The sequence below is a fragment of the Phyllobates terribilis genome, unplaced genomic scaffold (assembly GCF_046119375.1).
Source record: "Phyllobates terribilis strain yellow unplaced genomic scaffold, ASM4611937v1 Scaffold_4__5_contigs__length_816908805, whole genome shotgun sequence".
NCBI lineage: Eukaryota > Metazoa > Chordata > Amphibia > Anura > Dendrobatidae > Phyllobates > Phyllobates terribilis.
Window position 1 is genome coordinate 600,510,072 of NW_027362764.1, and position 26,870 is coordinate 600,536,941.

Below are 26,870 nucleotides of genomic sequence, written 5' to 3' on the forward strand. Positions count from 1 at the left end.
ACGTGACATTTGTGTTTTGTTTGTCAGGAGCCTTCCCTATACGCGCGCTGCCCTATTCCCGTATACTTACCTCCTATAAGTCCCTTATGTCATGGCTGCTGGATATGCATAGAAAGGAATTCAGGTACACACAAAATAGGTTTTCAGTATTTTATTTTGTCGAAGTTTACATACTACACGTCAAAAAGTTGTTTTCCCTGAAGAAGAAGTATGTAAACTTCGAAACGCCTTCCAAAATCCACAATTCCTTTCTGTACATATGTATCTGGTCTGAAGACCCGTGGACCTGCAGCAGCTGGGATTCTATACTTTACCATTGCTTTGTGAACACAACCTGAACAGGTTAGCAAACCTTTTCATTCTTTAAAATTTAACCCGATAAGACCCTATGGCACTTTTTCTCTGCTCCCTAGCCCTTTTATGGCTGCTGGATGAAGCTTCTTGTTCTTGCATTATTTATCCATCCAATTTTGAAGGTAATCTCTGTACAACATGGAAGAGAATTCCAGAGTCTGGATTCATCCCATAGGTAACACTTCAGCTTCATGTGGTAAGAGTATAAGAGATCATCAACTATAAGAAATGGAGCGTGCCACGTACAATGTTACAGTAGCTAGACACAGAAAAATGTGATGAAGTTTAAAGGGAATCTGTCAGACTTTCACCCCCCCCAAATTATTTACCGCATATGTAGCTCTTTCATAGACAAGTCCAGTCATTCCTTTACATTGTCAGTCCGTTCCTCCGTTACTGAGAAATCAGTGCTTGAATTGATATGTAAATGAGGCTGAAGGTCTATGGTAGATGTGAAGCCTCTGTCACTCCAGCTCTATTCCCCACCCAGCGCCGCCTCCTCCTGCTTGACTGACAGCCTCTATGCTGTGTGACTTCGGCTATACTGACGGCTCCTTTGCCTGGAGGAGGCAGCAGTGTTGGGCATTCATAATAGCCGCACTGCTGAGATTCTTTGAAATAACGCCTGTGCAGGCAATTTTACATGAGAATGGAGTGAGGCCACACAAGTCTAGTCGAAATGTAGCCAGAATGCATATGACAACCTTATGGTGCCATGCAAGCATTCACAAGTCTGCAGTCACAAAGTGACTGAAGACTTTCATGCAAAACCTGGACAACCCGTTTAAGTATAAAAAAGGCCCAAAAGGTCAGGATAAGGACCAGTGCCTTAAAATTTCAGAAACCCTGAGCTAGAACTAAGAGCTGCTGCAAAGCATAGCTCCAGCTTTGGCAGACTCAGCATGTCCTGTTATTACAGGGTCGCCATGTAGTAGAACATTTCCAATACAGATTATGTGCGGCACACAGCCTCTCCTGCCAGAAGATTATCACCCATGTCTTCTGGACCCATCAAATTCATATTTATAGGACCTTCAAAATATGTCTAATTCATATATTTCCAGTGAACCAGTCAGCTGGTTTTATCATAAAGGATTATTTGCGTGGGACGTTTAGGTGATAAACCTTTGGCTGTTGCTTGGCGCACCACTGGAGCCCCTTATGATACCTACAATGAGGCGTCCCCCACCAACCATGGTGACGAGGAGAATGCATTGAGCAATGGTCAGGTATCTGTGCTGTCCCACAAGTACCGTAACTCTCTGGGAATTACACAAAGAGCGAGCACTCTGACCTGGAGAGTTGTGTGGGGCTCCCAATGGTCGGACTGCCATTGTATAGATAATGGGATTACTTGGAAGAACTATGAATTGCTTATGAAGCAGAATATTGAAAGCCACTCTTTGCTACCCATAATTATGCAGGGTCCCCTCTAGAGAACTAATATGCCCCTTTATTAACCAATTGGACATAAACGTGCTGGGCCATTCAATTTGCACGACATTGCCGATACTGAGTAATTGTAGTGGTCTCTGGCCACCAGAACAGATGCACACATGGCCACTGTTCAGCACCTGTTTGATGAAACCCAAAAAACTGTTTTCCTACTAATAACAACAATGTGTATAATAGGTACCCATCAGTTACCTCACCCTGATCTCAGGACACCCATGAGAGCAGCAGCAGAACAAGAGGTCCTGCCACAATTGCTGAAATAAAAAAACGCCAAAGCCGGCATTTATCACTTCATTGCCGCGGTCAAGAGGGGCAAACCTATTGTAATGATGGTGACTGACGTCAAGGGTCCGCAGGGCTGTCTCATACGTATGACTGTACTATGCGCTATGTGTATACTCTGAGCACAGGCACAGGCACGATTACGACTGATGAACTTCAGCATTTGTGCCATAGGTAAAATCCCCATGACTGGACCATAGCCATAGAAAACATTACTTTTATTAAAATACTTGATAAAACCACGTTAAAACAAGGAAAAAAATATATAAAATGAGTCCACAATACGGGTATAATGATATAAAGCAATTGCCGTAGAGCAACCTCAAAGTGTCATGACAGATAAAATACAAATATTAGTGAGAGGACTGTGACTCTGTGCAGCTCCTGCCCTGCGCCCCGACCTATTCCGGATGTATCCACCAGATTCCATACACAATTTTTTTTTATTCTATGGTTACAAAAATGTTGTTTTTTGTCTCATGTAAGGGCATTATGTTCTATACAAATATAAAGATAAAACATATGAAGACAATACTTGTATACAAATATATTCAATATTAAATTAAGACCCAAATATTGCTAGGACAACCTATGCTTTCACTGGATAAACTTTGTATGCAGGTCATTTGGAAACAAACTAAAAAAAAGTGGATGTCAATTACAAAAAAAAATATATATAATATATATATATATATATATATATATATATATATATATATATATATATATAAATAATCAAATAATTTGGGGTTTCTGAACCACTAAAATTAAAGTTACCAAACGTAAAAGTTTTCAAATTTTAGCATCCCAAAATAGAAACAGAAAGTGCAGCAAAAAAAGGCTTTAATTAACCCAGTCAACCCAAAAATAAAAAAGTTAAATGATTGGAAACCCTATGATAAAACCCCCTAACAATGCCCAGATCGTTACTGGCTTTACTATTCAGACCTCGACATTTCTTTACGTTTGCTAACAGAACATGAGCAACAATGTCATTACCGCTACACAAAGATGGCAGCGGGCGCCCAGCAATGACGCAGCGCGGGCGCCCCCAGCAATGGCGCAGAACGGGCGCCCAGCAATGACGCAACGCGGCAGTTACCCTGCGCTCTAGTTAGGGAAGGATATAAGGGAGAGGTTATACGGAGGCACCGCAGGATCTGTAGCTGAATGTAAGGCATCCAGGCATTGCTCAGTAAAGCAGAGGATGATGTCGGAGAGGTGCACGCTAGATTTACTACCATCCAGCTTTCAGTTAGGGCGACATTAAATCGGAATTCTGATAAGAAGTTATTAGACAGTAACTTATTGAGATCGACACCCAAAAAAATACAATTTCTTCTGAATTAAAAAGGCCCCGTACAACCACATCAATGAGAAAACCCACAGTATGGTTTCTGAAATACAGAGAGGCAAATTATTAAAAACAAAAAAAGTTATCAGGTTATTAAGGGTTAAAATACATGAAGGAAAAAAATAATGCTCCATCCACACAATGTGGTGCACACACCGCTGCTTCTGTTCCCCTGTGGCTCCCTGTAAAATCTAAGGGGTTATCAAGCTAGTCATCTCCATTCTATCGGATAGGGGACAACTCACTGATCACAGGGGAACCCGATAATTGAGAGCCCCATTGATCCCCACGACTGGGCTCTGGAAGCCACCAGGCTCTGCATTTTGTCTAGAATGGCGCATGTTCAACCTTCTCTCCATTCACTGTCTATAGGACCTGCTGCAGAAAGAGGAGCAGAGCGTTCTGATATTTCTGGCGGTACCTTGGCTTTGACAATGAATGGAGCAGAGGTCAAACATGCGGAGATCTGTAGAGCCCCGTTTTCAGGATCACTGGGGGGTCCCAACACCAGCGATCAGTAAGGTATCCCCTTTTCAACAGGCAGGGGATCATTTTGGATTTTTAAGTTGAATTTCCAGCTTTCTTAAAAATCATTAAAAAAAAGCTGCAAAGAAAAAATAATTAGACAAAACCCTTCTTGCCTCCCCTTTCCCTGCAGACGCTCTGGGGTCCTCCAGGTCTGTTCAGAGGTGGTCTTCCCGTGACCCGTGCAGCAGTCATGGTCTGTACCACTGCCATCATGGCTCCCATTGCAGAGTGCTGATAGCCGGACACTGGCACATGATGACCAGCGAGGCCACTGACTGGCTGCATGGGTCTCGTGTAGACCCCCTTGTACAAGTAGACTAGGAGGACCGCAGAGGCGTCAGCGCTGGATCTGCCTGGGAGTAAAAGCTGAATAACGTTTCTTTTTTCGTTTGCTGACATTCGCAGCAGTATTAAATCTCTTACCAATGTGAATGGTGTTACCCACACGGTATATAGGCACATTATAGGGGGCACACAGCAGGCTTCTAGTGCTAAGTTACCTTCTTAGCTTATAGATGCCCCTGTTGTACCTGCACCAATTAGGGATATTGCTGCCCTTCTGGGCTGCTCCTGTCTGCAGTGCCAGTAGGTGCGTGTACCCCCTAAGCTTCACTCCCACCTGCATGAACAGATTATAGGGCATGGTATATGCACTGGATCTGGTCACAGCAGAGCAGGACAATCACCCTCAGTTTCCTCAGACTGGACATATATTATTGGTAACAATACCCAGGACAACTGGCATTAAACAGATCCGATACATGCCCGAACCTGCTGTGTACCAGTCATCTGCCGCTGGCTACTTTACCACACAGCCAGCAATGCCACATCCTGCACCTACTGGGCATCCATACTGGCTCCATCATATACCAGTATAGAGAATACAGCACCCATGTCTTGAGGGAGACATCACCTGGGTACAGACAACAGCATGGCACAGCTAGATGATGGAGCCCGCACACTGCATGTCACTCATGACGGCCCTGGCACATCTGAACCCAGGTCTTATTCCTAACAGCCACATGGCAGCTGCCATGGAAAGTGTGAGCAGCGTGGAGTCCAAGGCAGGGCTCTGTGCCGGCACTGGCACTAATGGCAGGATCAGTGTGCCCAAGTGTCCTGGAATGTGCAGGTGCCAGCAGCGCCCCGACCAATCGGCAGTACTATAAATAGCCAAGATGTGCAGGCTGAGGGCACAAGCTGGCTCATGTGCATGCGTGCAGTGTATGTGTGCAGGATATATGTGCATGCAGGGTATATGTACAGTGTGTATATACAGTGTATGCGCGCAGGGTATGTGTACATGCAGTGTGTGTGTGAGAGTGTGTGCAGGGTATATGTGAAGTGTGTACATGCAGTGTGTGTGTGCAGAGTATACGTGCAGTGTGTACATGCAGAGTGTGTGTGTGCGCAGTGTATGTGTGCATGCAGGGTATATGTACATGCTGTATGTGTGTGCGTGTGTGTGTGCAGGGTATATGTGCAGTGTGTGTGCATGCAGGATGTGTGTGCAGGGTATATGTGCAGAGTGTGTGTGCGTGCAGGATGTGTGTGCAGGGTATATGTGCAGAGTGTGTGTGCGTGCAGGGTATATGTGTGTACATGCAGTGTGTGTATGTGCGTGCAGGGTATATGTGTGTACATGCAGTGTGTGTGTGTGCGTGCAGGGTATATGTGTGTACATGCAGTGTGTGTGTGTGCGTGCAGGGTATATGTGTGTGTGCGTGCAGGGTATATGTGTGTACATGCAGTGTGTGTGTGTGCGTGCAGGGTATATGTGTGTGCGTGCAGGGTATATGTGTGTGCGTGCAGGGTATATGTGTGTACATGCAGTGTGTGTGTGTGCGTGCAGGGTATGTGTGTGTACATGCAGTGTGTGTGCGTGCAGGGTATATGTGTGTACATGCAGTGTGTGTGCGTGCAGGGTATATGTGTGTACATGCAGTGTGTGTGTAGTGTGTGCAGGGTATATGTGTGTACATGCAGTGTGTGTGCGTGCAGGGTATATGTGTGTACATGCAGTGTGTGTGTAGTGTGTGCAGGGTATATGTGCAGTGTGTGTAGGGTATATGTGCAGTGTGTGTGTGTGTAGGGTATATGTGCAGTGTGTGTGTGTGTAGGGTATATGTGCAGTGTGTGTGTGTGTAGGGTATATGTGCAGTGTGTGTGTGTGTAGGGTATATGTGCAGTGTGTGTGTACATAAAGGGTATATGTACATGCAGTGTGTGTGTGTGCAGTGTGTGTGTGCAGGGTGTATGTGCAGTGTGTATGTGCAGTGTGTGTGTGCAGTGTGTGTGTGCAGTGTGTGTGTGCAGTGTGTGTGTGCAGTGTGTGTGTGCAGTGTGTGTGTGCAGGGTATATATGCAGTGTGTGTGTACGTGCAGGGTATATGTGCAGTGTGTTTGTACGTGCAGGGTATATGTGCAGTGTGTTTGTACGTGCAGGGTATATGTGCAGTGTGTGTGCAGGGTATATGTGCAGTGTGTGTGTGTGTGTGTAGGGTATATGTGCAGTGTGTGTGTGTGTGTAGGGTATATGTGCAGTGTGTTTGTACGTGCAGGGTATATGTGCAGTGTGTTTGTACGTGCAGGGTATATGTGCAGTGTGTTTGTACGTGCAGGGTATATGTGCAGTGTGTTTGTACGTGCAGGGTGTATGTGCAGCGTGTTTGTACGTGCAGGGTATATGTGCAGTGTGTGTGTGTGTAGGGTGTATGTGCAGTGTGTGTGTGTAGGGTGTATGCCATGTGTTTGTGCAGTGTGTGTGTGTAGGGTGTATGCAGTGTATATGTGCAGTGTATATGTGCAGTGTGTGTGTGTAGGGTGTATGTGCAGTGTGTGTGTGTAGGGTGTGCAGGGTATATGTGCAGTGTGTGTGTGCAGGGTGTATGTGCAGTGTGTGTGTGCAGGGTGTGCAGGGTATATGTGCAGTGTCTGTGTGCAGGGTGTATGTGCAGTGTGTGTGTGTGTGTGCAGGCTGTATGTGCAGTGTGTGTGTGTGTGTGTGCAGGGTGTATGTGAAGTGTGTACATGCAGTGTGTGTGTGCAGGGTATACGTGAAGTGTGTACATGCAGAGTGTGTGTGTGCAGAGTATATGTGCAGTGTGTACATGCAGAGTGTGTGTGTGCGCAGTGTATGTGTGCATGCAGGGTATATGTACATGCTGTATGTGTGTGCGTGTGTGTGTGCAGGGTATATGTGCAGTGTGTGTGCATGCAGGATGTGTGTGCAGGGTATATGTGCAGAGTGTGTGTGCGTGCAGGATGTGTGTGCAGGGTATATGTGCAGAGTGTGTGTGCGTGCAGGGTATATGTGTGTACATGCAGTGTGTGTGTGTGCGTGCAGGGTATATGTGTGTACATGCAGTGTGTGTGTGTGCGTGCAGGGTATATGTGTGTACATGCAGTGTGTGTGTGTGCGTGCAGGGTATATGTGTGTACATGCAGTGTGTGTGTGTGCGTGCAGGGTATATGTGTGTGCGTGCAGTGTGTGTGTGTGCGTGCAGGGTATATGTGTGTGCGTGCAGGGTATATGTGTGTACATGCAGTGTGTGTGTGTGCGTGCAGGGTATGTGTGTGTACATGCAGTGTGTGTGCGTGCAGGGTATATGTGTGTACATGCAGTGTGTGTGCGTGCAGGGTATATGTGTGTACATGCAGTGTGTGTGCGTGCAGGGTATATGTGTGTACATGCAGTGTGTGTGTAGTGTGTGCAGGGTATATGTGCAGTGTGTGTGTGTAGGGTATATGTGCAGTGTGTGTGTGTGTAGGGTATATGTGCAGTGTGTGTGTACATAAAGGGTATATGTACATGCAGTGTGTGTGTGTGCAGGGTGTATGTGCAGTGTGTGTGTGCAGGGTGTATGTGCAGTGTGTATGTGCAGGGTGTATGTGCAGGGTGTGTGTGCAGTGTGTACGTGCAGGGTATATGTGCAGTGTGTGTGTACGTGCAGGGTATATGTGCAGTGTGTTTGTACGTGCAGGGTATATGTGCAGTGTGTTTGTACGTGCAGGGTATATGTGCAGTGTGTGTGTGTGTGTGTAGGGTATATGTGCAGTGTGTGTGTGTGTAGGGTATATGTGCAGTGTGTGTGTGTGTGTGTAGGGTATATGTGCAGTGTGTGTGTGTGTGTGTAGGGTATATGTGCAGTGTGTGTGTGTAGGGTATATGTGCAGTGTGTTTGTACGTGCAGGGTATATGTGCAGTGTGTTTGTACGTGCAGGGTGTATGTGCAGTGTGTTTGTACGTGCAGGGTATATGTGCAGTGTGTGTGTGTGTAGGGTGTATGTGCAGTGTGTGTGTGTAGGGTGTATGCCGTGTGTTTGTGCAGTGTGTGTGTGTAGGGTGTATGCAGTGTATATGTGCAGGGTATATGTGCAGTGTGTGTGTGTAGGGTGTATGTGCAGTGTGTGTGTGTAGGGTGTGCAGGGTATATGTGCAGTGTGTGTGTGCAGGGTGTATGTGCAGTGTGTGTGTGTAGGGTGTGCAGGGTATATGTGCAGTGTGTGTGTGCAGGGTGTATGTGCAGTGTGTGTGTGTGTGTGTGTGTGCAGGGTGTATGTGCAGTGTGTGTGTGTGTGTGTGTGTGTGCAGGGTGTATGTGCAGTGTGTGTGTGTGTGTGTGTGTGTGCAGGGTGTATGTGCAGTGTGTGTGTGTGTGTGTGTGTGCAGGGTGTATGTGCAGTGTGTGTGTGTGTGTGTGTGCAGGGTGTATGTGCAGTGTGTGTGTGTGTGTGTGTGTAGGGTATATGTGCAGTGTGTGTGTGTGTGTGTAGGGTATATGTGCAGTGTGTGTGTGTAGGGTATATGTGCAGTGTGTGTGTGTAGGGTATATGTGCAGTGTGTGTGTGTAGGGTATATGTGCAGTGTGTGTGTGTAGGGTATATGTGCAGTGTGTGTGTGTAGGGTATATGTGCAGTGTGTGTGTGTAGGGTATATGTGCAGTGTGTGTAGGGTATATGTGCAGTGTGTGTGTGTAGGGTATATGTGCAGTGTGTGTGTGCAGGGTATATGTGCAGTGTGTGCAGGGTATATGTGCAGTGTGTGTGTGCAGGGTATATGTGCAGTGTGTGCAGGGTATATGTGCAGTGTGTGCAGGGTATATGTGCAGTGTGTGCAGGGTATATGTGCAGTGTGTGCAGGGTATATGTGCAGTGTGTGCAGGGTATATGTGCAGTGTGTGCAGGGTATATGTGCAGTGTGTGCAGGGTATATGTGCAGTGTGTGCAGGGTATATGTGCAGTGTGTGCAGGGTATATGTGCAGTGTGTGCAGGGTATATGTGCAGTGTGTGCAGGGTATATGTGCAGTGTGTGCAGGGTATATGTGCAGTGTGTGCAGGGTATATGTGCAGTGTGTGCAGGGTATATGTGCAGTGTGTGCAGGGTATATGTGCAGTGTGTGCAGGGTATATGTGCAGTGTGTGCAGGGTATATGTGCAGTGTGTGCAGGGTATATGTGCAGTGTGTGCAGGGTATATGTGCAGTGTGTGCAGGGTATATGTGCAGTGTGTGCAGGGTATATGTGCAGTGTGTGCAGGGTATATGTGCAGTGTGTGCAGGGTATATGTGCAGTGTGTGTAGGGTATATGTGCAGTGTGTGTAGGGTATATGTGCAGTGTGTGTAGGGTATATGTGCAGTGTGTGCAGGGTATATGTGCAGTGTGTGTAGGGTATATGTGCAGTGTGTGTGTAGGGTATATGTGCAGTGTGTGTGTAGGGTATATGTGCAGTGTGTGTGTAGGGTATATGTGCAGTGTGTGTGTAGGGTATATGTGCAGTGTGTGTAGGGTATATGTGCAGTGTGTGTAGGGTATATGTGCAGTGTGTGTAGGGTATATGTGCAGTGTGTGTAGGGTATATGTGCAGTGTGTGTAGGGTATATGTGCAGTGTGTGTAGGGTATATGTGCAGTGTGTGTAGGGTATATGTGCAGTGTGTGTAGGGTATATGTGCAGTGTGTGTAGGGTATATGTGCAGTGTGTGTAGGGTATATGTGCAGTGTGTGTAGGGTATATGTGCAGTGTGTGCAGGGTATATGTGCAGTGTGTGCAGGGTATATGTGCAGTGTGTGCAGGGTATATGTGCAGTGTGTGTAGGGTATATGTGCAGTGTGTGTAGGGTATATGTGCAGTGTGTGTAGGGTATATGTGCAGTGTGTGTAGGGTATATGTGCAGTGTGTGTAGGGTATATGTGCAGTGTGTGTAGGGTATATGTGCAGTGTGTGTAGGGTATATGTGCAGTGTGTGCAGGGTATATGTGCAGTGTGTGTAGGGTATATGTGCAGTGTGTGTAGGGTATATGTGCAGTGTGTGTAGGGTATATGTGCAGTGTGTGTAGGGTATATGTGCAGTGTGTGTAGGGTATATGTGCAGTGTGTGTAGGGTATATGTGCAGTGTGTGTAGGGTATATGTGTGCACATGCAGTGTATATACACAGACACTCACCGCTCTCCAGCCGGACGAGCTGCGGCAGTCGGTAACTGCTCACCAGCAAGTCCAAGGGGAACGAGGCCGAGCTCCACTTCACATCCTTCAGCGAGGGGGCAGCCGGCTCCATGCTCTTCCCCCGGCCCCGTATAGGGGGACACAGCAGGACTAGGGGCTCCAGGGGGCTGATCTAGTGCACCGTCCTCAGCCGCTCGGGGTCATGCTGCTGCCCGCTCCTCTCTGCTCGGTGCCCGCTCCAGTCCCGGCCACTTTGGCTGCAGTTGCTGCTCTGGTTGTCGCTCCCTCCTGCGGGGACTAGAATACACCATACCCGCGCTGACTAATCAACAGGGTGCGCGGCTCCGGGAGACGCCTCCTCCCCTGCCCAAATCCTACTGCAAGGGGAACACTTCCTGACATCCACAGGCGGCTGCGGGAGAAGCTGGGGAAGCGGCCGAGCCTGCCACCTAGTGGTGGGAAGAGGGACTGCAGCGCCATTCATATGGACTGCTCAATGGTAGCGCTGGCGAGTACGCTACACATGGTCTATACTGATCTGTATACTGATCCACTCATTTATATACTGATCTATATACTGATCTATATACTGTACAGTGCGTCCTATGTACCAATATGTACTCTGATCTATACACAGGAGGTCCCAGTGTACTGATCTATAGCAAGTGAAATAAGTATTGAACATGTCACCAATTTTGTAAGTAAATCTATTTCTAAAAGGTGTTACTGATACACCTGAGCAATGCATGTGACTAGTTTCTCAATACAGGAGACGTCTTGAAGCTGTCATCACCAACAAAGGCTTGTATACTAAGTATTATATAATTTTCAGTAAGCATGTTCAATACTTTTTCCTTGTGTCATTTCTCATTAATACATGATGTACAACATAAAGTTATATTGTGGTACCGTGTTAACCAGAAAAATCCATTTAAAAACTTTTATGCCCAAAAATGACAAAAGTATTCTCGGAGTGATACCTTTATTGGCTAATCAGAAAAATAAATAAATAAAAATAATAATAATAAATATATATTATATATATACACACACACATACAGAACAGACCAAAAGTTTGGACACACTTTATCATTTAAAGATTTTTCTGTATTTTCATGACTTTGACAATTGTACATTCACACTGAAGGCATCAAAACTATGAATTAACACATGTGGAATTATATACTTAACAAAAAAGTGTGAAACAACTGAAAATATGTCTTATATTCTAGGTTCTTCAAAGTAGCCACCTTTTGCTTTGATGACTGCTTTGCACATTCTTGGCATTCTCTTGATGAGCTTCAAGAGGTAGTCACCGGAAATGGTTTTCACTTCACAGGTGTGCCCTGTCAGGTTTAATAAGTGGGATTTCTTGCCTTATAAATGGGGTTGGGACCATCAGTTGTGTTGTGCAGAAGTCTGGTGGATACACAGCTGATAGTCCTACTGAATAGACTGTTAGAATTTGTATTATGGCAAGAAAAAAGCAGCTAAGTAAAGAAAAACGAGTGGCCATCATTACTTTAAGAAATGAAGGTCAGCCAGTCCAAAAAATTGGGAAAACTTTGAAAGTGTCCCCAAGTACAAAAAGCATCAAGCGCTACAAAGAAACTGGCTCTCATGAGGACCGCCCCAGGAAAGGAAGACCAAGAGTCACCTCTGCTTCTGAGGATAAGTTTATCTGAGTCACCAGCCTCAGAAATCGCAGGTTAACAGCAGCTCAGATTAGAGACCAGGTCAATGCCACACAGAGTTCTAGCAGCAGACACATCTCTTCAACAATTGTTAAGAGGAGACTTTGTGCAGCAGGCCTTCATGGTAAAATAGCTGCTAGGAAACCACTGCTAAGGACAGGCGACAAGCAGAAGAGACTTGTTTGGGCTAAAGAACACAAGGAATGGACATTAGACCAGTGGAAATCTGTGCTTTGGTCTGATGAGTCCAAATTTGAGATCTTTGGTTCCAACCACCGTGTCTTTGTGCGACGCAGAAAAGGTGAACGGATGGACTCTACATGCCTGGTTCCCACCGTGAAGCATGGAGGAGGAGGTGTGATGGTGTGGGGGTGCTTTGCTGGTGACACTGTTGGGGATTTATTTAAAATTGAAGGCATACTGAACCAGCATGGCTACCACAGCATCTTGCAGCGGCATGCTATTCCATCCGGTTTGCGTTTAGTTGGACCATCATTTATTTTTCAACAGGACAATGACCCCAAACACACCTCCAGGCTGTGTAAGGGCTATTTAACCAAGAGGGAGAGTGATGGGGTGCTACGCCAGATGACCTGGCCTCCACAGTCACCAGACCTGAACCCAAACAAGATGCTTTGGGGTGAGCTGGACTATAGAGTGAAGGCAAAAGGGCCATTTTCAGTTGTTTCACACTTTTTTGTTAAGTATATAATTCCACATGTGTTAATTCATAGTTTTGATGCCTTCAGTGTGAATGTACAATTTTCATAGTCATGAAAATACAGAAAAATCTGTAAATGAGAAGGTGTCAAAACTTTTGGTCTGTACTGTACATACATACACACACACACACAAGCTTTCAGAGCACAGATGCGCCTATATATTGTAGAGTGCATCCTATATAGACCTCCACAAGTGACCACATTTTTAAATCTACACTTTTCAAGGGATACAGTGAACATTTCAAGCATACAGGTGCTTGCCGGAATTTTATACGCGGGACCATGAAAATGAAAAAATAAATTTTTCCACTAAAATGTTACTTTAGTCACACATTATTTTTTACAGGGGGAAAAGGGCAAAATTGACCAAAAAAATGCAATTTCTGTTGAACTTTACCACCCCCCCCCCCATCTGTGGTTGAAAACTACTGTTTGGCCATAATACGGCATGGCACAGAAGGGAAGGTGCGCTCTTTGCTTTTGTAGCGCAAACTTGGCTGCAATGGATTGTGGATGCCACGTTGCGTCTGAACAGCCCTCAAGTTGCAAAAACAACAGAAGCCCTCCACAAGTGACTCCATTTTGGAAACTGGAACCTTTAGGTATTTCATCTAAGAGTGTGCTGGGCATTTTGAACCCATAGGGGCGTCACAGAATTGAATAAAAATGAACTGTGAAAACAAGAAATATTTTTTCTCCATTGAAATGTTGCTTTAGCCACAAAGTTGTATTTCACAAGGAGCAATAGGAAAAACTGACCCCACAGTTTGTTGCGCAATTTCTCCCAAATGCAGCAATACCCTATACGTAGTGGGAAACTAGTGTTTGGACACGTAGATGGACTCCAAAAAGGAGCACCTTTTGATTTTTGTAACGTGGATTTTATTGAAAACAGGTTGAAGGAATCAACCTAGATGCCAGCATAGCTAAAACCCACCCAAAGTGACCCCCATTTTGGAAATTGCAAAAGTCAAGAAATCATTTGGGGTGGGGGTGGGGGGTGATGAGCATTGTAACAGCACATGCCTTTGCTGTGAAACTAAAAAAAATTATATTGTTCCACTAAAATGTTGCTTTAGTCCCGAATGTTATACTTTCATAAGGGGTAATCAGAGAAAATGGACTCCACAATTTACTTCACACGTGGCAATAACTGATATGAATTAGTTACTGTTTGGATATACGACAAGTATTGGAAGAGATGGAGCGCTATTTGACTTTTGGCACACAGATTTTGCTAAAATGCTATGCGGGTGCCATTTGCAGAGCAGAAGGGAACCAGCTCGCCCCTGCTAAGGCACTGTGATCATCAGCACGACAGGAAGCCAATCTTCATAGATTTAGCACTATGTGAATACAATGGAAAACTCCTCCAGCCGTATGCCCAGGTAAAAAATACAACTTTATTCCTATATGATTAAAAAGGAAAATGCCATCTCCAGATACATCCAACAGTAATATGCAAATTTCTTACGCATTTCAGACTGTGAAATCATCCATGATTAAGGACTGGTTCACATTTAATCATATCGGAATAAAAGTTCTATTTATTTACCTGGACATACGGCTGGAGATTTCCATTGGAACCATTTGCAGAGCCCCTGAGGTACCAGAATAGCAATGCCATACATGTGGACAGTATCTACAGTTTGGGCCCATGATGGGGCTCAGAAGGGGGGGTAATTTGCTATGGGAGCATGGATATTGCTGGATGTTTCTTTAGGAGTCATGTCACTTTTCCAAAGGTTAACAATCACTATTTTTCCAGTGACAAATGACGGACCTAAGTGAGCTTGTTTTTTTGAAAGATGAATTGCCATTTTTATTATTGGTAACATTTTGGATCGCTTTTAAGGCTCAGTTCACATTAATTCTGTGCTCTACGCTGAACACTTTCATTAGGTTTCCTTCCAACTCTGAGAAAAACGTGATTCACTGCCAGAAGAGACCAAAATGACCCCATACCACTCATTATAGTGAATGGCTCCATCAGGGGTTTTATCTAAATCTCCTTTTTTTGTAGATTTAGAAGGAAACCTAGAGGACAGGATAAAAGTGAACTGAGCCTTATTCCAATTTTTCGAAGTCAGAATGAACAAACGTTTCAGGAAAAATGTTATTTTGTTTTTACAATGTTCATTGTGCAGTAAAAATGATGTAAACTTTATTAGGTCAGTCTAATTATTGTGATTAATGCGATACCAGATTTATAAATAGGTATTTTTATGTTTTATTGCTCACTACTAAATCTATAAAAAAATGTTTTTGCATTGTTCTATTCTGAGAGTGATAATTTTTTAATTTTTCTGCCGACATGTGGACTTGTTTTCTACAAAAGGAGTTAATTTTTTGGATAAAAATTTGGGGTACATAAAATTACTAATCCCATTTTATTCTGATTTTGGAGGCAGAATGAACAAAAAACAGCAATGGTCTTCATGGTGTTGTTTGGTTAGTGGAGCCTCTTGCTCAATGTTGTTGCAGCCTCTGTGGTCTTTCAGAAAAAGTAACGTGTATATACTGACAGACCATGTGACACTTAGATTGCACACAGATGGGCTTCCTTTCACTGAGCATGTGACTTATGAAGGTAATAGCTTGCCCTAGAAATTTTTAGGGGCTTCATTGCAAAAGGGGTGAATACATATGCACATGCCAATTTTTAGTTATTTGATCCCATACATTAAATTTATGCCTAGATTTTTCTCACTTCACCAACAGACTATTTAGTGCTGATGCAACACAAATCGGATTACAAAAATATTTAAACAGGTTGTAATATAACAAAACAGGTAAAAAGCCAAGGGGTGAATACTTTCACAAGCCACTGTACATATAAGAAAACATGGATTTCTCAGGAATAAGACATCAGATCGCAGATATCAGGGTATCATTGTATTCAGCTTCCTATGACCTACATGCACATATACAGTGGGTACGGAAAGTATTCAGACCCCTTTAAATTTCTCACTCTTTGTTTCATTGCAGCCATTTGGTAAATTCTAAAAAGTTCATTTTTTTTCTCATTAATGTACACTCTGCACCCCATCTTGACTGAAAAAACAAACAAAAATGTATAGAAATTTTTGCAAGTTTATTTAAAAAGAAAAACTGAAATATCACATGGTCATAAGTATTCAGACCCTTTGCTCAGTATTGAGTAGAAGCACCCTTTTGAGCTAGTACAGCCATGAGTCTTCTTGGGAATCATGCAACAAGTTTTTCACACCTGGGTTTGGGGATCCTCTGCCATTCTTCCTTGCAGATCCTCTCCAGTTCCGTCAGGTTGGATGGTGAACGTTGGTGGACAGCCATTTTCAGGTCTCTCCAGAGATGCTCAATTGGGTTTAGGTCAGGGCTCTGGCTGGGCCAGTCAAGAATGGTCAGAGTTGTTCTGAAGCCACTCCTTTGTTATTTTAGCTGTGTGCTTAGGGTCATTGTCTTGTTGGAAGGTGAACCTTCGGCCAAGTCTGAGGTCCAGAGCACTCTGGAAGAGGTTTTCATCCAGGATTTCTCTGTACTTTGCTGCATTCATGTTTCCTTCAATTGCAACCAGTCGTCCTGTCCTTGGAGCTGAAAAACACCCCCAAAGCATGATGCTGCCACCACCATGTTTCACTGTTGGGATTGTATTGGGCAGGTGATGAGCAGTGCCTGGTTTTCTCCACACATACCGCTTAGAATTATCACCAAAAAGTTCTATCTTCGTCTCATCAGACCAGAAAATCTTATTTCTCATAGTCTGGGAGTCCTTCATGTGTTTTTGAGCAAACTCTATGCGGGCTTTCATATGTCTTGCACTGAGAAGAAGCTTCTGTCAGGCCACTCTGCCATAAAGGCCCGACTGATGGAGGGCTGCAGGGATAGTTGACTTTGTGGAACTTTCTCCCATCTCCCTACTGCATCTCTGGAGCTCAGTCACAGTGATCTTGGGGTTCTTCTTTGCCTCTCTCACCAAGGCTCTTCTCCCGCGATTGCTCAGTTTGGCTGGACGGCCAGGTCTAGGAAGACTTCTGTTGGTCCCAAACTTCTTCCATTTAAGGATTATGGAGGCCACTTGCTCTTAGGAACCTTGAGTACTGCAGAAATTCTTTTGTAACCTTGGCCAGATCTGTGCCTTGCCACAATTCTATTTCTGAGCTCCTTGGCCAGTTCCTTTGAGCTCATGATTCTCATTTCGTCTGACATGCACTGTGAGCTATGAGGTCTTATATAGACAGGTGTATGCCTTTCCAAATCAAGACCTATCAGTTTAATTAAACACAGCTGGACTCCAATGAAGGAGTAGAACCATCTCAAGGACGATTGCAAGGGAACGGACAGCATGTGACTTAAATATGAGTGTCTGAGCAAAGGGTCTGCATACTTATGACCATGTGATATTTCAATTTTTCTTTTTAAATAAATGTGCAAAAAATTCTCTATTTCTGTTTTTTTTTTTAGTCAAGATGGGGTGCAGAGTGTACTTTAACCCCTTCGCAACCTTGGGTTTTGTCGTTTTTGCTTTTTCGTTTTTTGCTCCGCTTGTTCCCAGAGCCGTAGCGTCTTTATTTTTTGGACAATATGGCCGTGTGAGGGCTTATTTTTTGCGGGACAAGTTGTACTTTTTAACGCCATTACTAGTTTTACCATAACGTGTACGGGAAAACGGGAAAAAAATTCCAAGTGCGGTAAAATTGCAAAAAAAGTGCAATACCACAGTTGTTTTTTATTTTTTTTTACCACGTTCACTGAATGCTAAAACTGACCTGCCATTCTTATTCTCCAGGTCATTACGAGTTCGTAGACACCAAACATGTATAGGTTATTTTATATTTAAGTGGTGAAAAAAAATTCCAAAATGTGGTAAAAAAAAATAAAAAATAAAATAGCGCCATTTTTCGTGACCTGGGGCTGGGTGAGGGCTTATTTTTTGCGCGCCGGGCTGACGCTTTTATTGATAACATTTTGGGGTAGATCCGAGGTTTTGATCGCCCGTTATTGCATTTTATTGCAATTTTGCGGCGACCAAGAAAAGTAATTCTGGCGTTTAGAATTTTTTTCTCGTTACATCGTTTACCGATCAGATTAATTCTTTTTTTATATTGATATATCGGGCGATTCTGAACGCGGCGATACCAAATATGTGTATGTGTTTTTTTTTTTATATATATTTTATTTTGAATGGGGCGAAAGGGGGGTGATTTAAACTTTTATATTTTTTTTATATTTTTAAAAACATTTTTTTTTCACTTACTGCATGCTTCAATAGTCTCCATAGGAGACTAGAAGCAGCAGTTGTCTGATAGTCTCTGCTACATACAGGGGATCAGCAGATCCCCTGCATATAGCAGAAATGGTCCTGTGCTATGAGCGCCGACCACTAGGTGGCGCTCATAGCGACGAGATCATGACAACCACAGGCGTCTGCTGCAGACCCTGGGTTGTCATGCACGCCCATCGGTGACCCGCGATCACGTGACGGGGTCGCCGGTGGGCAGGGCTTATGACGCGCAATCCGGAAGCGCGCGTTAAATGCCGCTGTCGGAGATTGACAGCGGCATTTAACATGTTAACAGCCGCGGGTGGATCGCGATTCCACCCGCGGCTGTTGCGGGCACATGTCAACTATAAGAATCAGCTGACATGTGCTCGGTTCAGTGAGGGATCAGTGCAGCAGCCCTCACTGAACTGGGGGTACGCAAATGTGCGTACTAATACGGCAAGGGTTGGAAAGGGGTTAATGAGAAAAAAAATTGAACTTTTTAGAATTTAGCAAATGGCTGCAATAAAGCAAAGAGTGAAAAATTTAAAGGGGTCTGAATACTTTCCATACCCACTGTAGACGGCTTAGGCAAGTTGATCCTACTGAGTCTGAGGCCAGCATTTTTTTAAATCTCAAGAACTTCTCCTCTTCTCCCCTCTCATTTCCTCCTCCCACAACCGCCTACAAGACTTCTCTTGTGCATCCGCCATACTCTGGAACTCTCTCCCCCATCACATTCGACACTCCCCTACCCTGGGATCCTTCAAGAAAAACCTAAAGACCCACCTCTTCCTTCAGGCCTACAGCCCACACTGAGACCCATCCGCTACACCGTCTCACCCTCTCCTCTCCCCTTCCTCCTGTCTCCCCACCCACCCCCTATAGACTGTGAGCCCTCGTGGACAGGACCCCCTGCCCTACTGTACCAGTGCGCCTCGTTTGATGTTTCAGGTTCGTGTCCCTGTCTGCCCCTACACTTGCAAAGCACCATGGAACCTAATGGCGCTATATAAATATTTAATAATAATAATAAATCATTTACCACCTTACACATAGTTTTTATATGCAAAGTGCATGTATTAAGATACGGAAGGAGATGAGTAAGCATTTTTCTGACATATAAGTGTAACGTGCAGGTAGCCATGGGCGAGGTATTCACCTCTCGCACCCCGACACGTTACATGAAATTGAGGGTCCTGGCTGGGTGTGTGGACTTGTGCTGTTAGGTGTGAGGCAGTGAGAGGGATCATATGTGTCCCCTAGGATAATCTTTATAATAATAATCTTTAGGATGTGCATAGAGGCATATTGAACCCGCTGGAGTGCATTGCTATCACAAACACAACTGTGATTGCAGTGCAGAATAAAAGTAAAGTTTGAACTTGATCAAGCTATTTGGCTAAGTTGGATTTAAGAAAATGGGCTTTTATTCTTGGAGTGGACTTCAGGATGCCAGTGGGGCGGTCCTCTCCCTCCAGCCCGAGTCTTACAAGTTCCTTTTAAAAACCTGCAGTAAAGGTTTGGGTGTGTTAGTGTTGGGATTGCTAGCAGCAGAGGAGGAAGCTCTGCAAGCTTGTGTGAAGCTGAACACAGGCCTGTGAAGGAAACGTACCTGATGCATCCCAAGTGACACGGTGCGGCCGTCTCCCACGGCAACAGGTTTACACGTACTGTGTGGATATCCCGGCTGCGATCCAGAGGACAGCTTTTGCATTTGAGTTGTGAGTTTTCGGCAAATAAAGCCATTTAAGTTGGACTTTCCATGGGTCACTGCCTCATTACCGCACAGTGTGAACCCCGCCGCACAACAGAGGGCACTAAACCCGTGCAGGCCGCGTGTAACCGATGTTGCTGATTTGCCAGGACTAGATGTTTCACAGTTTAATGAGGGAGACCATCATTTAAAAATAAACTTCCTTTTATTGAAGAATAACTTGTTATGAACTATATATAGCAGATAGTTGGCATTTATCTTCAAGGACGTTTCTTTAACAACAAGCGACATCACACACATTTCCTTCTGTTCTGGAAACACCATCTTGGATTCTTCTAATTTCCTCTGTGGTGACCGCACGGTTCGAGGTGTAACGCTACAGCCCCTCACAGATACTCTCAGGCACCAGACGACTAATGAGGACCCCAAGAATCTGGGTGCGTCGATACGACTCCTCAATAGCACTTCCAAAGTCCAGTCCACAAGAGTCATATATGTATTCTCTTCCTTTTGCATCCCTTTACTTTTGTCTTCCATTACCTCTTTGAAGACTCCGTACTGTCCTGATAGAATATCGGGGCTTGGTGCAGGAAGTCTTTCTTTCACTCTCTCCAGATTCTGAAATACTGCTCGCTTCTCTTCTCTTACAGGCTCTTACTATCTGCTCTGGTAGTTCCTCTCTTGCCCCAGGGACACCTACTGCATGCAGCACTGCTCACACTAGACCTTCGGTCTTTTCTCTGCACACTCTGGGCTCTTTCTGACTCTTTACCAAGAAACCCTCTCTTGTCCCTTCAGCTTTGCCCCTCCCATTCTGGGCTGGTCTCAACCATTAACTCTAGCTGTCCTTGTCAACTACCTGTTTCTGAGCAGAACACAGCATTATAAACAATGAAAATCATTACACACACACACAAACATAACGATACATGCGTCTTGAAGGGGAAATGTGGACAGCATTTCCATCTCCCTACAGTCTCGGCGCCTCCCATGCGACATCTACACCGCCGTCTCGGCGCCTCCCGTGCGATGTCTACACAGCCGTCTCGGCGCCTCCTGTGCGACGTCTACACAGCTGTCTCAGCGCCTCCCATGCGACGTCTACACAGCTGTCTCGGCGCCTCCCATGCGACGTCTACACAGCCGTCTCAACATACTCCATGTGACATATACAAAGCATTCTCAGCGTATCCTATGTGACATATATACAGCATTTGCACTGTTTCCTAGGTGATGTATATACAGTAGTCTCAGTGTCTGAATGTATACTGCAGACCTTTCAGTACTTGAGTTTTATAAAGGTTACGTAAGCAGTGATGAATTTATCACTAAGAATAAATGTACTGAAATATGCGTCTGTGTTCAGAACTTTCTGATGCGAGACGTTCTTTTCAAAATTTCTCAACTGTGCTCAAGACTGTTGGGGGTAGTAACATCATCAATACCTTCTAACATCATACACCGCACCAAAGAAAATCAGTTGCAGCCAATACATTAGGGGCAAGTTAAATATATTTTTGCCCAAATACAGTAGGATCATCTTTAAGTTGATAATTTTGTATGGTCCGCGAATGATGTTATAAATATCCAAATGACCCTTGGCAGAAAATCTACTCCCCACCCCTGGTGTAGATTATACTGACATTATAGCTCTTTCACAGCAGTCCAGCAATACCTTTACATGGCCAGTCCACTCCTCCATTACTGAGAAATCAGAGAATGGATTAAAATGCAAATGAGGCTGAAGGACTATGGTAGATCTGAAGCCTCAGTCACTTCAGTTCTATTACATGCCCAGCACTGCCTCCTCATTCGTTATGGAAGTTTTAATTCAATCTCTGTTGACCTGCCAGCTTTTCAGATTCCTTCTCCCTTGTTCTGGGATCTCACAGTGCTCAGTATAAGCTGTCAGGCAGGCTGGGTGTAGACTGAATACACATGGCATTCTCTCACTGTTTAAATGGTCACTGTCATTTTCGCAAATTTTGCATAGATTTACAGAATAAGAAAATACTAGAAACTTTGTAATTTGTTTCTCCACTTTTAAGCTACTTCTTCCCCTCCAACCACTCCCCGAGCTCATCATCCTCTCTGAAATAAACAGCTCAAATGACTGTTTTTAATAAGCATTGGATCCTCCCTGCTCCTGAAGGCTTTTGGCCCCTTGGCCATATTTTTTGGTCCACACAGCCCATTGGCCCTAAGGGGCTTTTGGCCCCATAGGCATATTTGAGAATTGGATAACTTGATTGAAATGGCTATGGTCCCTCCAGAAAAAGATCGCTTTGTTGTGGCTGGTGCAAACACACGAATTGGCCAATTTGTGCACTAAGCATATTCTGTATGGCAGTAATGCAGTTTACGTTTCCCATATCCAGTGTTTGTATACATCTTAGTCCATATAGTGTGTTGCTCCACTCTTTGGTCTGCGTGTGAAATCACCCAAGTTGGACTGCAAATACACTGAGGCATCAGGTTACATATCCTATTACACACTCTGTGAAAGGGAGAAGGATGAGCAGAGAAAGAAAACCAAACAGGCGGACAGGACAGGCAGATGATACATAGGTTGAAAAAAGACCTAGGTCCATCAAGTTCAACATTTCTCCGCCAATTGAACATTTTGTCACTAATTTAACTATAACCCACAATGTCATGTGTACTGAGCAAATCATCCAGCCCCTTTTTAAAAGCTGTTATAGTGTCTGCCATTACTACCTCTTGTGGTCGGCATTCTACAGTCTGACTGCTCTAACTGTAAAGAACCCTTTCCTATTAAGCTGCCGGAATCGCCTTTCTTCCACCCGTAATGAGTGCCCCCTGGTCCTTAGTATGGTCTTTGGAAGGAATAAGTCATGTGCTAGTACTTTGTATTGACTACTCATGTATCTATACATATAAATGAGACCCCCTCTGATGCGTTTTTTTTCTAAGCTAAACAAGCCCAACTTTCCAACCTCTCATCATATAAGAGGCCTTCCATCCCTTGTAATAATCTAGTTGCCGCCTTTGAACTGACAAACTTCGGAATATTCTTTCAAAAATGTGAAGCCCAAAACTGGATCCCATATTCCAGATGTGGCCTCACAAGTGATTTATAAAGGGGTAACAGTACATTGGGATCGAGGGATTTTCGCTCTCTTTTTATACAAACTAAAATCTTTTTGCTTATGCTGCTGCTGCTTGACATTGAGTACTGCTGCTCAGCTTACTTGTAACCAGAATACCCAAGTCTTTCTCCTGTTCTGTAGTCCCGAGTATAATCCCATTTAATGTGTATGCAGCAATAGGATTACTCCATCCTAGGTGCATTACGCTGCATTTATCTACATTAAATCTCATTTACTGTCAATGTCAGTTTTTAATATCCTACATAGATTGGTGTCATGAGCAAAGACTGACACTTTACTCTCAACCCCATCTACAAAATCATTAATAAAGAGGTTAAAAAGAATCGGTCCTAGCACAGATCCCTGCGGTACCCACTGCTGACTATATACCATTTAGAGAACGTACCATTTACAACGACTCTTTGTTTCCTGTCATTTAGCCAATTTCTTACCATATACAGTACAGACCAAAAGTTTGGACACACCTTCTCATTTAAAGATTTTTCTGTATTTTCATGACTATGAAAATTGTACATTCACACTGAAGGTATCAAAACTATGAATTAACACATGTGGAATTATATACTTAACAAAAAAGTGTGAAACAACTGAAAATGTCTTATATTCTAGGTTCTTCAAAGTAGCCACCTTTTGCTTTGATGACTGCTTTGCACACTCTTGGCATTCTCTTGATGAGCTTCAAGAGGTAGTCACCGGAAATGGTTTTCACTTCACAGGTATGCCCTGTCAGGTTTAAGTGGGATTTCTTGCCTTATAAATGGGGTTGGGACCATCAGTTGTGTTTTGAAGAAGTCTGGTGGATACACAGCTGATAGTCCTACTGAATAGACTGTTAGAATTTGTATTATGGCAAGAAAAAAGCAGCTAAGTAAAGAAAAACGAGTGGCCATCATTACTTTAAGAAATGAAGGTCAGTCAGTCCGAAAAATTGGGAAAACTTTGAAAGTGTCCCCAAGTGCAGTTGCAAAAACCATCAAGCGCTACAAAGAAACTGGCTCACATGAGGACCGCCCCAGGAAAGGAAGACCAAGAGTCACCTCTGCTTCTGAGGATAAGTTTATCCGAGTCACCAGCCTCAGAAATCGCAGGTTAACAGCAGCTCAGATTAGAGACCAGGTCAATGCCACACAGAGTTCTAGCAGCAGACACATCTCTACAACAACTGTTAAGAGGAGACTTTGTGCAGCAGGCCTTCATGGTAAAATAGCTGCTAGGAAACCACTGCTAGGGACAGGCAACGAGCAGAAGAGACTTGTTTGGTCTAAAGAACACAAGGAATGGACATTAGACCAGTGGAAATCTGAGCTTTGGTCTGATGAGTCCAAATTTGAGATCTTTGGTTCCAACCACCATGTCTTTGTGCGACGCAGAAAAGGTGAACGGATGGACTCTACATGCCTGGTTCCCACCGTGAAACATGGAGGAGGAGGTGTGATGGTGTGGGGGTGCTTTGCTGGTGACACTGTTGGGGATTTATTCAAAATTGAAGGCATACTGAACCAGCATGGCTACCACAGCATCTTGCAGCGGCATGCTATTCCATCCGGTTTGCGTTTAGTTGGACCATCATTTATTTTTCAACGGGACAATGACCCCAAACACATCTCCAGGCTGTGTAAGGGCTATTTGACCAAGATGGAGAGTGAAGGGGGTCTACGCCAGGTGACCTGGCCTCCACAGTCACCAGACCTGAACCCAATCCAGATGGTTTGGGGTGAGCTGGACCGCAGAGTGAAGGCAAAAGGGCCAACAAGTGCTAAGCATCTCTGGGAACTCCTTCAAGATTGTTGGAAGACCATTTCCGGTGACTACCTCTTGAAGCTCATCAAGAGAATGCCAAGAGTGTGCAAAGCAGTCATCAAAGCAAAAGGTGGCTACTTTGAAGAACCTAGAATATAAGACATATTTTCAGCTGTTTCACAGTTTTTTGTTAAGTATATAATTCCACATATGTTAATTCATAGTTTTGATGCCTTCAGTGTGAATGTACAATTTTTATAGTTATGAAAATACAGAAAAATCTTTAAATGAGAAGGTGTGTCCAAACTTTTGGTCTGTACTGTATTTTCCCCCAGTCCCTGCTTTGTAGCTTCAGTATAAGGCTGCTATGTGGTACAGTATCAAATGCCTTTGCAAAGTCAAGATAAATCACATTAGCCGTATTACCAACATCCAGATTTGCACTTACATCCTCATAGAACCCAACATGTTGGTTAGACACGACTTCTCTTTCATGAACCCATGCTGGATGTTGGTTGTTAGTTATTATATTATTCTCTGCGATATAATTCTGCAGGTCTTCTCTTATGATGCCCTCAAAAACTTTGCACACTGCTGATGTCAAACTTACCGGATGGTAGTTACCTGGATCCACCTTCTTACCTTTCTTAAATATCGGTACCACATCGGCTATCCTCAAATCCTGTGGCACTACCCCTGTTACAAGGTAGTCTAAGAATATGAGATACAGTGGTCTGTCAATTACTGAGCTCAATTCCCTCAGTATCCATGGATGAATGGCATCTGGGCCGGGGGATTTGTCAATGTTTAATTTGCTCAGATGCAGGCGTACTTCTTGTGTTAAACTAATTTTATCAGGTGGTGAACTTAGATTTTGGCCCTGCTGAAAGATTCCTGGAACAGGCAGTTCATTGGTGAACATGGATGAAAAGTGCCTGTTTAATATCTTAGCCTTTTGTTTGTGCTCTATAATTATCTTGTTATTATCGTCTTTTAAAGGGGCTGATATTGTCGTTTTTTTTCTCTTTAACATTGAGGTCAGCAGGTTTTGGGATCATAAACGAAACATCTGTGAAAGTAACTGTAATTTCGATTACATCTATACCTTAATTTTTGCAATGTTTGCTTTCATTCCAAAGTAATGCCTTATCTAATTATTAAGTAAATGAGGTGCAATGGGCTTAGCCCTGCATTTGCAGCTCTCAGTCCTCTTTCCCCTCTGCCGACTGAAGCTCTGTGACCGACAGGTCATTCTTGTCCGAATTACATGCCTTCCATGTCTAAAATCTGGCACAGGAACTGTTGGTCCCCTTACCGGTCGTCTTCCCAGAGGGAGAGGGAATGACGGTGCCTGCGCAGGATTTCGAACGGGGGAAGTCAGGTCATTCAAACAAAAGTGACCTGTCAGTTAGTGAGTTTTGGATGGATGCGGGTAGGGAAAGATGGAAATAGGATGGAGAGCTTTAAGAGCAGGGCCAAGCCCTCTGCACTTGCGCCTCATCTGCATAAAAAAATGGATAAGGAATAACAAATAAATAAACTAAATTCACTGCGCTAGAAGGATAATCATAAAATGACTATAACCACCCCTAAGCTGCTCAAGTAAATACCAAAAATACGAGCAACTCACTGCAAAAAATATAGAAAAAAGTGCTATTAGATTAGTAAGTTGTGATCGCTCAGTCAGTAAACCGCAGATAGCAGCGTATTGTTCAACATACAGTATATAGAGCATACGTCCAGCCAACACAGGACGGTCAGGTTCAAGGGAAAAACCAACCAGGTTAAACACATTTAAGCAACCAGTTTAGTGAAGGTTTAAAAAAAAAAAGTTAAAAAGGACGCAACCTGTTTGGTGTACATAGTACCAGCATTAGGAATGCAAAAACAGTGCTCAACCTTTACAGTATTCGGTTTCGGCACACATATGTTAAATACATCAGCATTTACATGAGAATAGTCCATAATGAACTCACGGTTCTGGTGTACAGTCCGGAACAGATGACCACTTTAGGAAACAAATACTTGTGGGTTAAGTCCCTTCTGTTGCCGCCAAGCATGGATGAGCGTTGTAGTGTTCAGGGAGTCCTGGTCGGTGACGCACATGAAACTGGAATCAGAGTGTCGGAGCAGACGGCGTGTGATGTCACAATCACACTGGCTACGGATTGCCGAAGGTGCCGTACTTCTCCCTTACGCGTTTCG

The 26,870-nt window shown here is 44.1% G+C and overlaps 1 protein-coding gene across 2 annotated transcripts in view; it reads right to left on the reverse strand.

The window, feature by feature from the left end:
* GAREM1 (GRB2 associated regulator of MAPK1 subtype 1) overlaps positions 1-10,830 on the reverse strand; it is a 111,677-nt gene extending 100,847 nt beyond the window's left edge. For both annotated transcript variants that reach the window (XM_073679213.1, XM_073679212.1), the window contains exon 1: positions 10,420-10,830. In XM_073679213.1, the coding sequence (XP_073535314.1) occupies positions 10,420-10,531 (112 nt within the window). In that variant the 5' untranslated portion in view covers positions 10,532-10,830. The remainder of the gene's footprint in view (positions 1-10,419) is intronic.
* Positions 10,831-26,870: the final 16,040 nt, after the last annotated feature.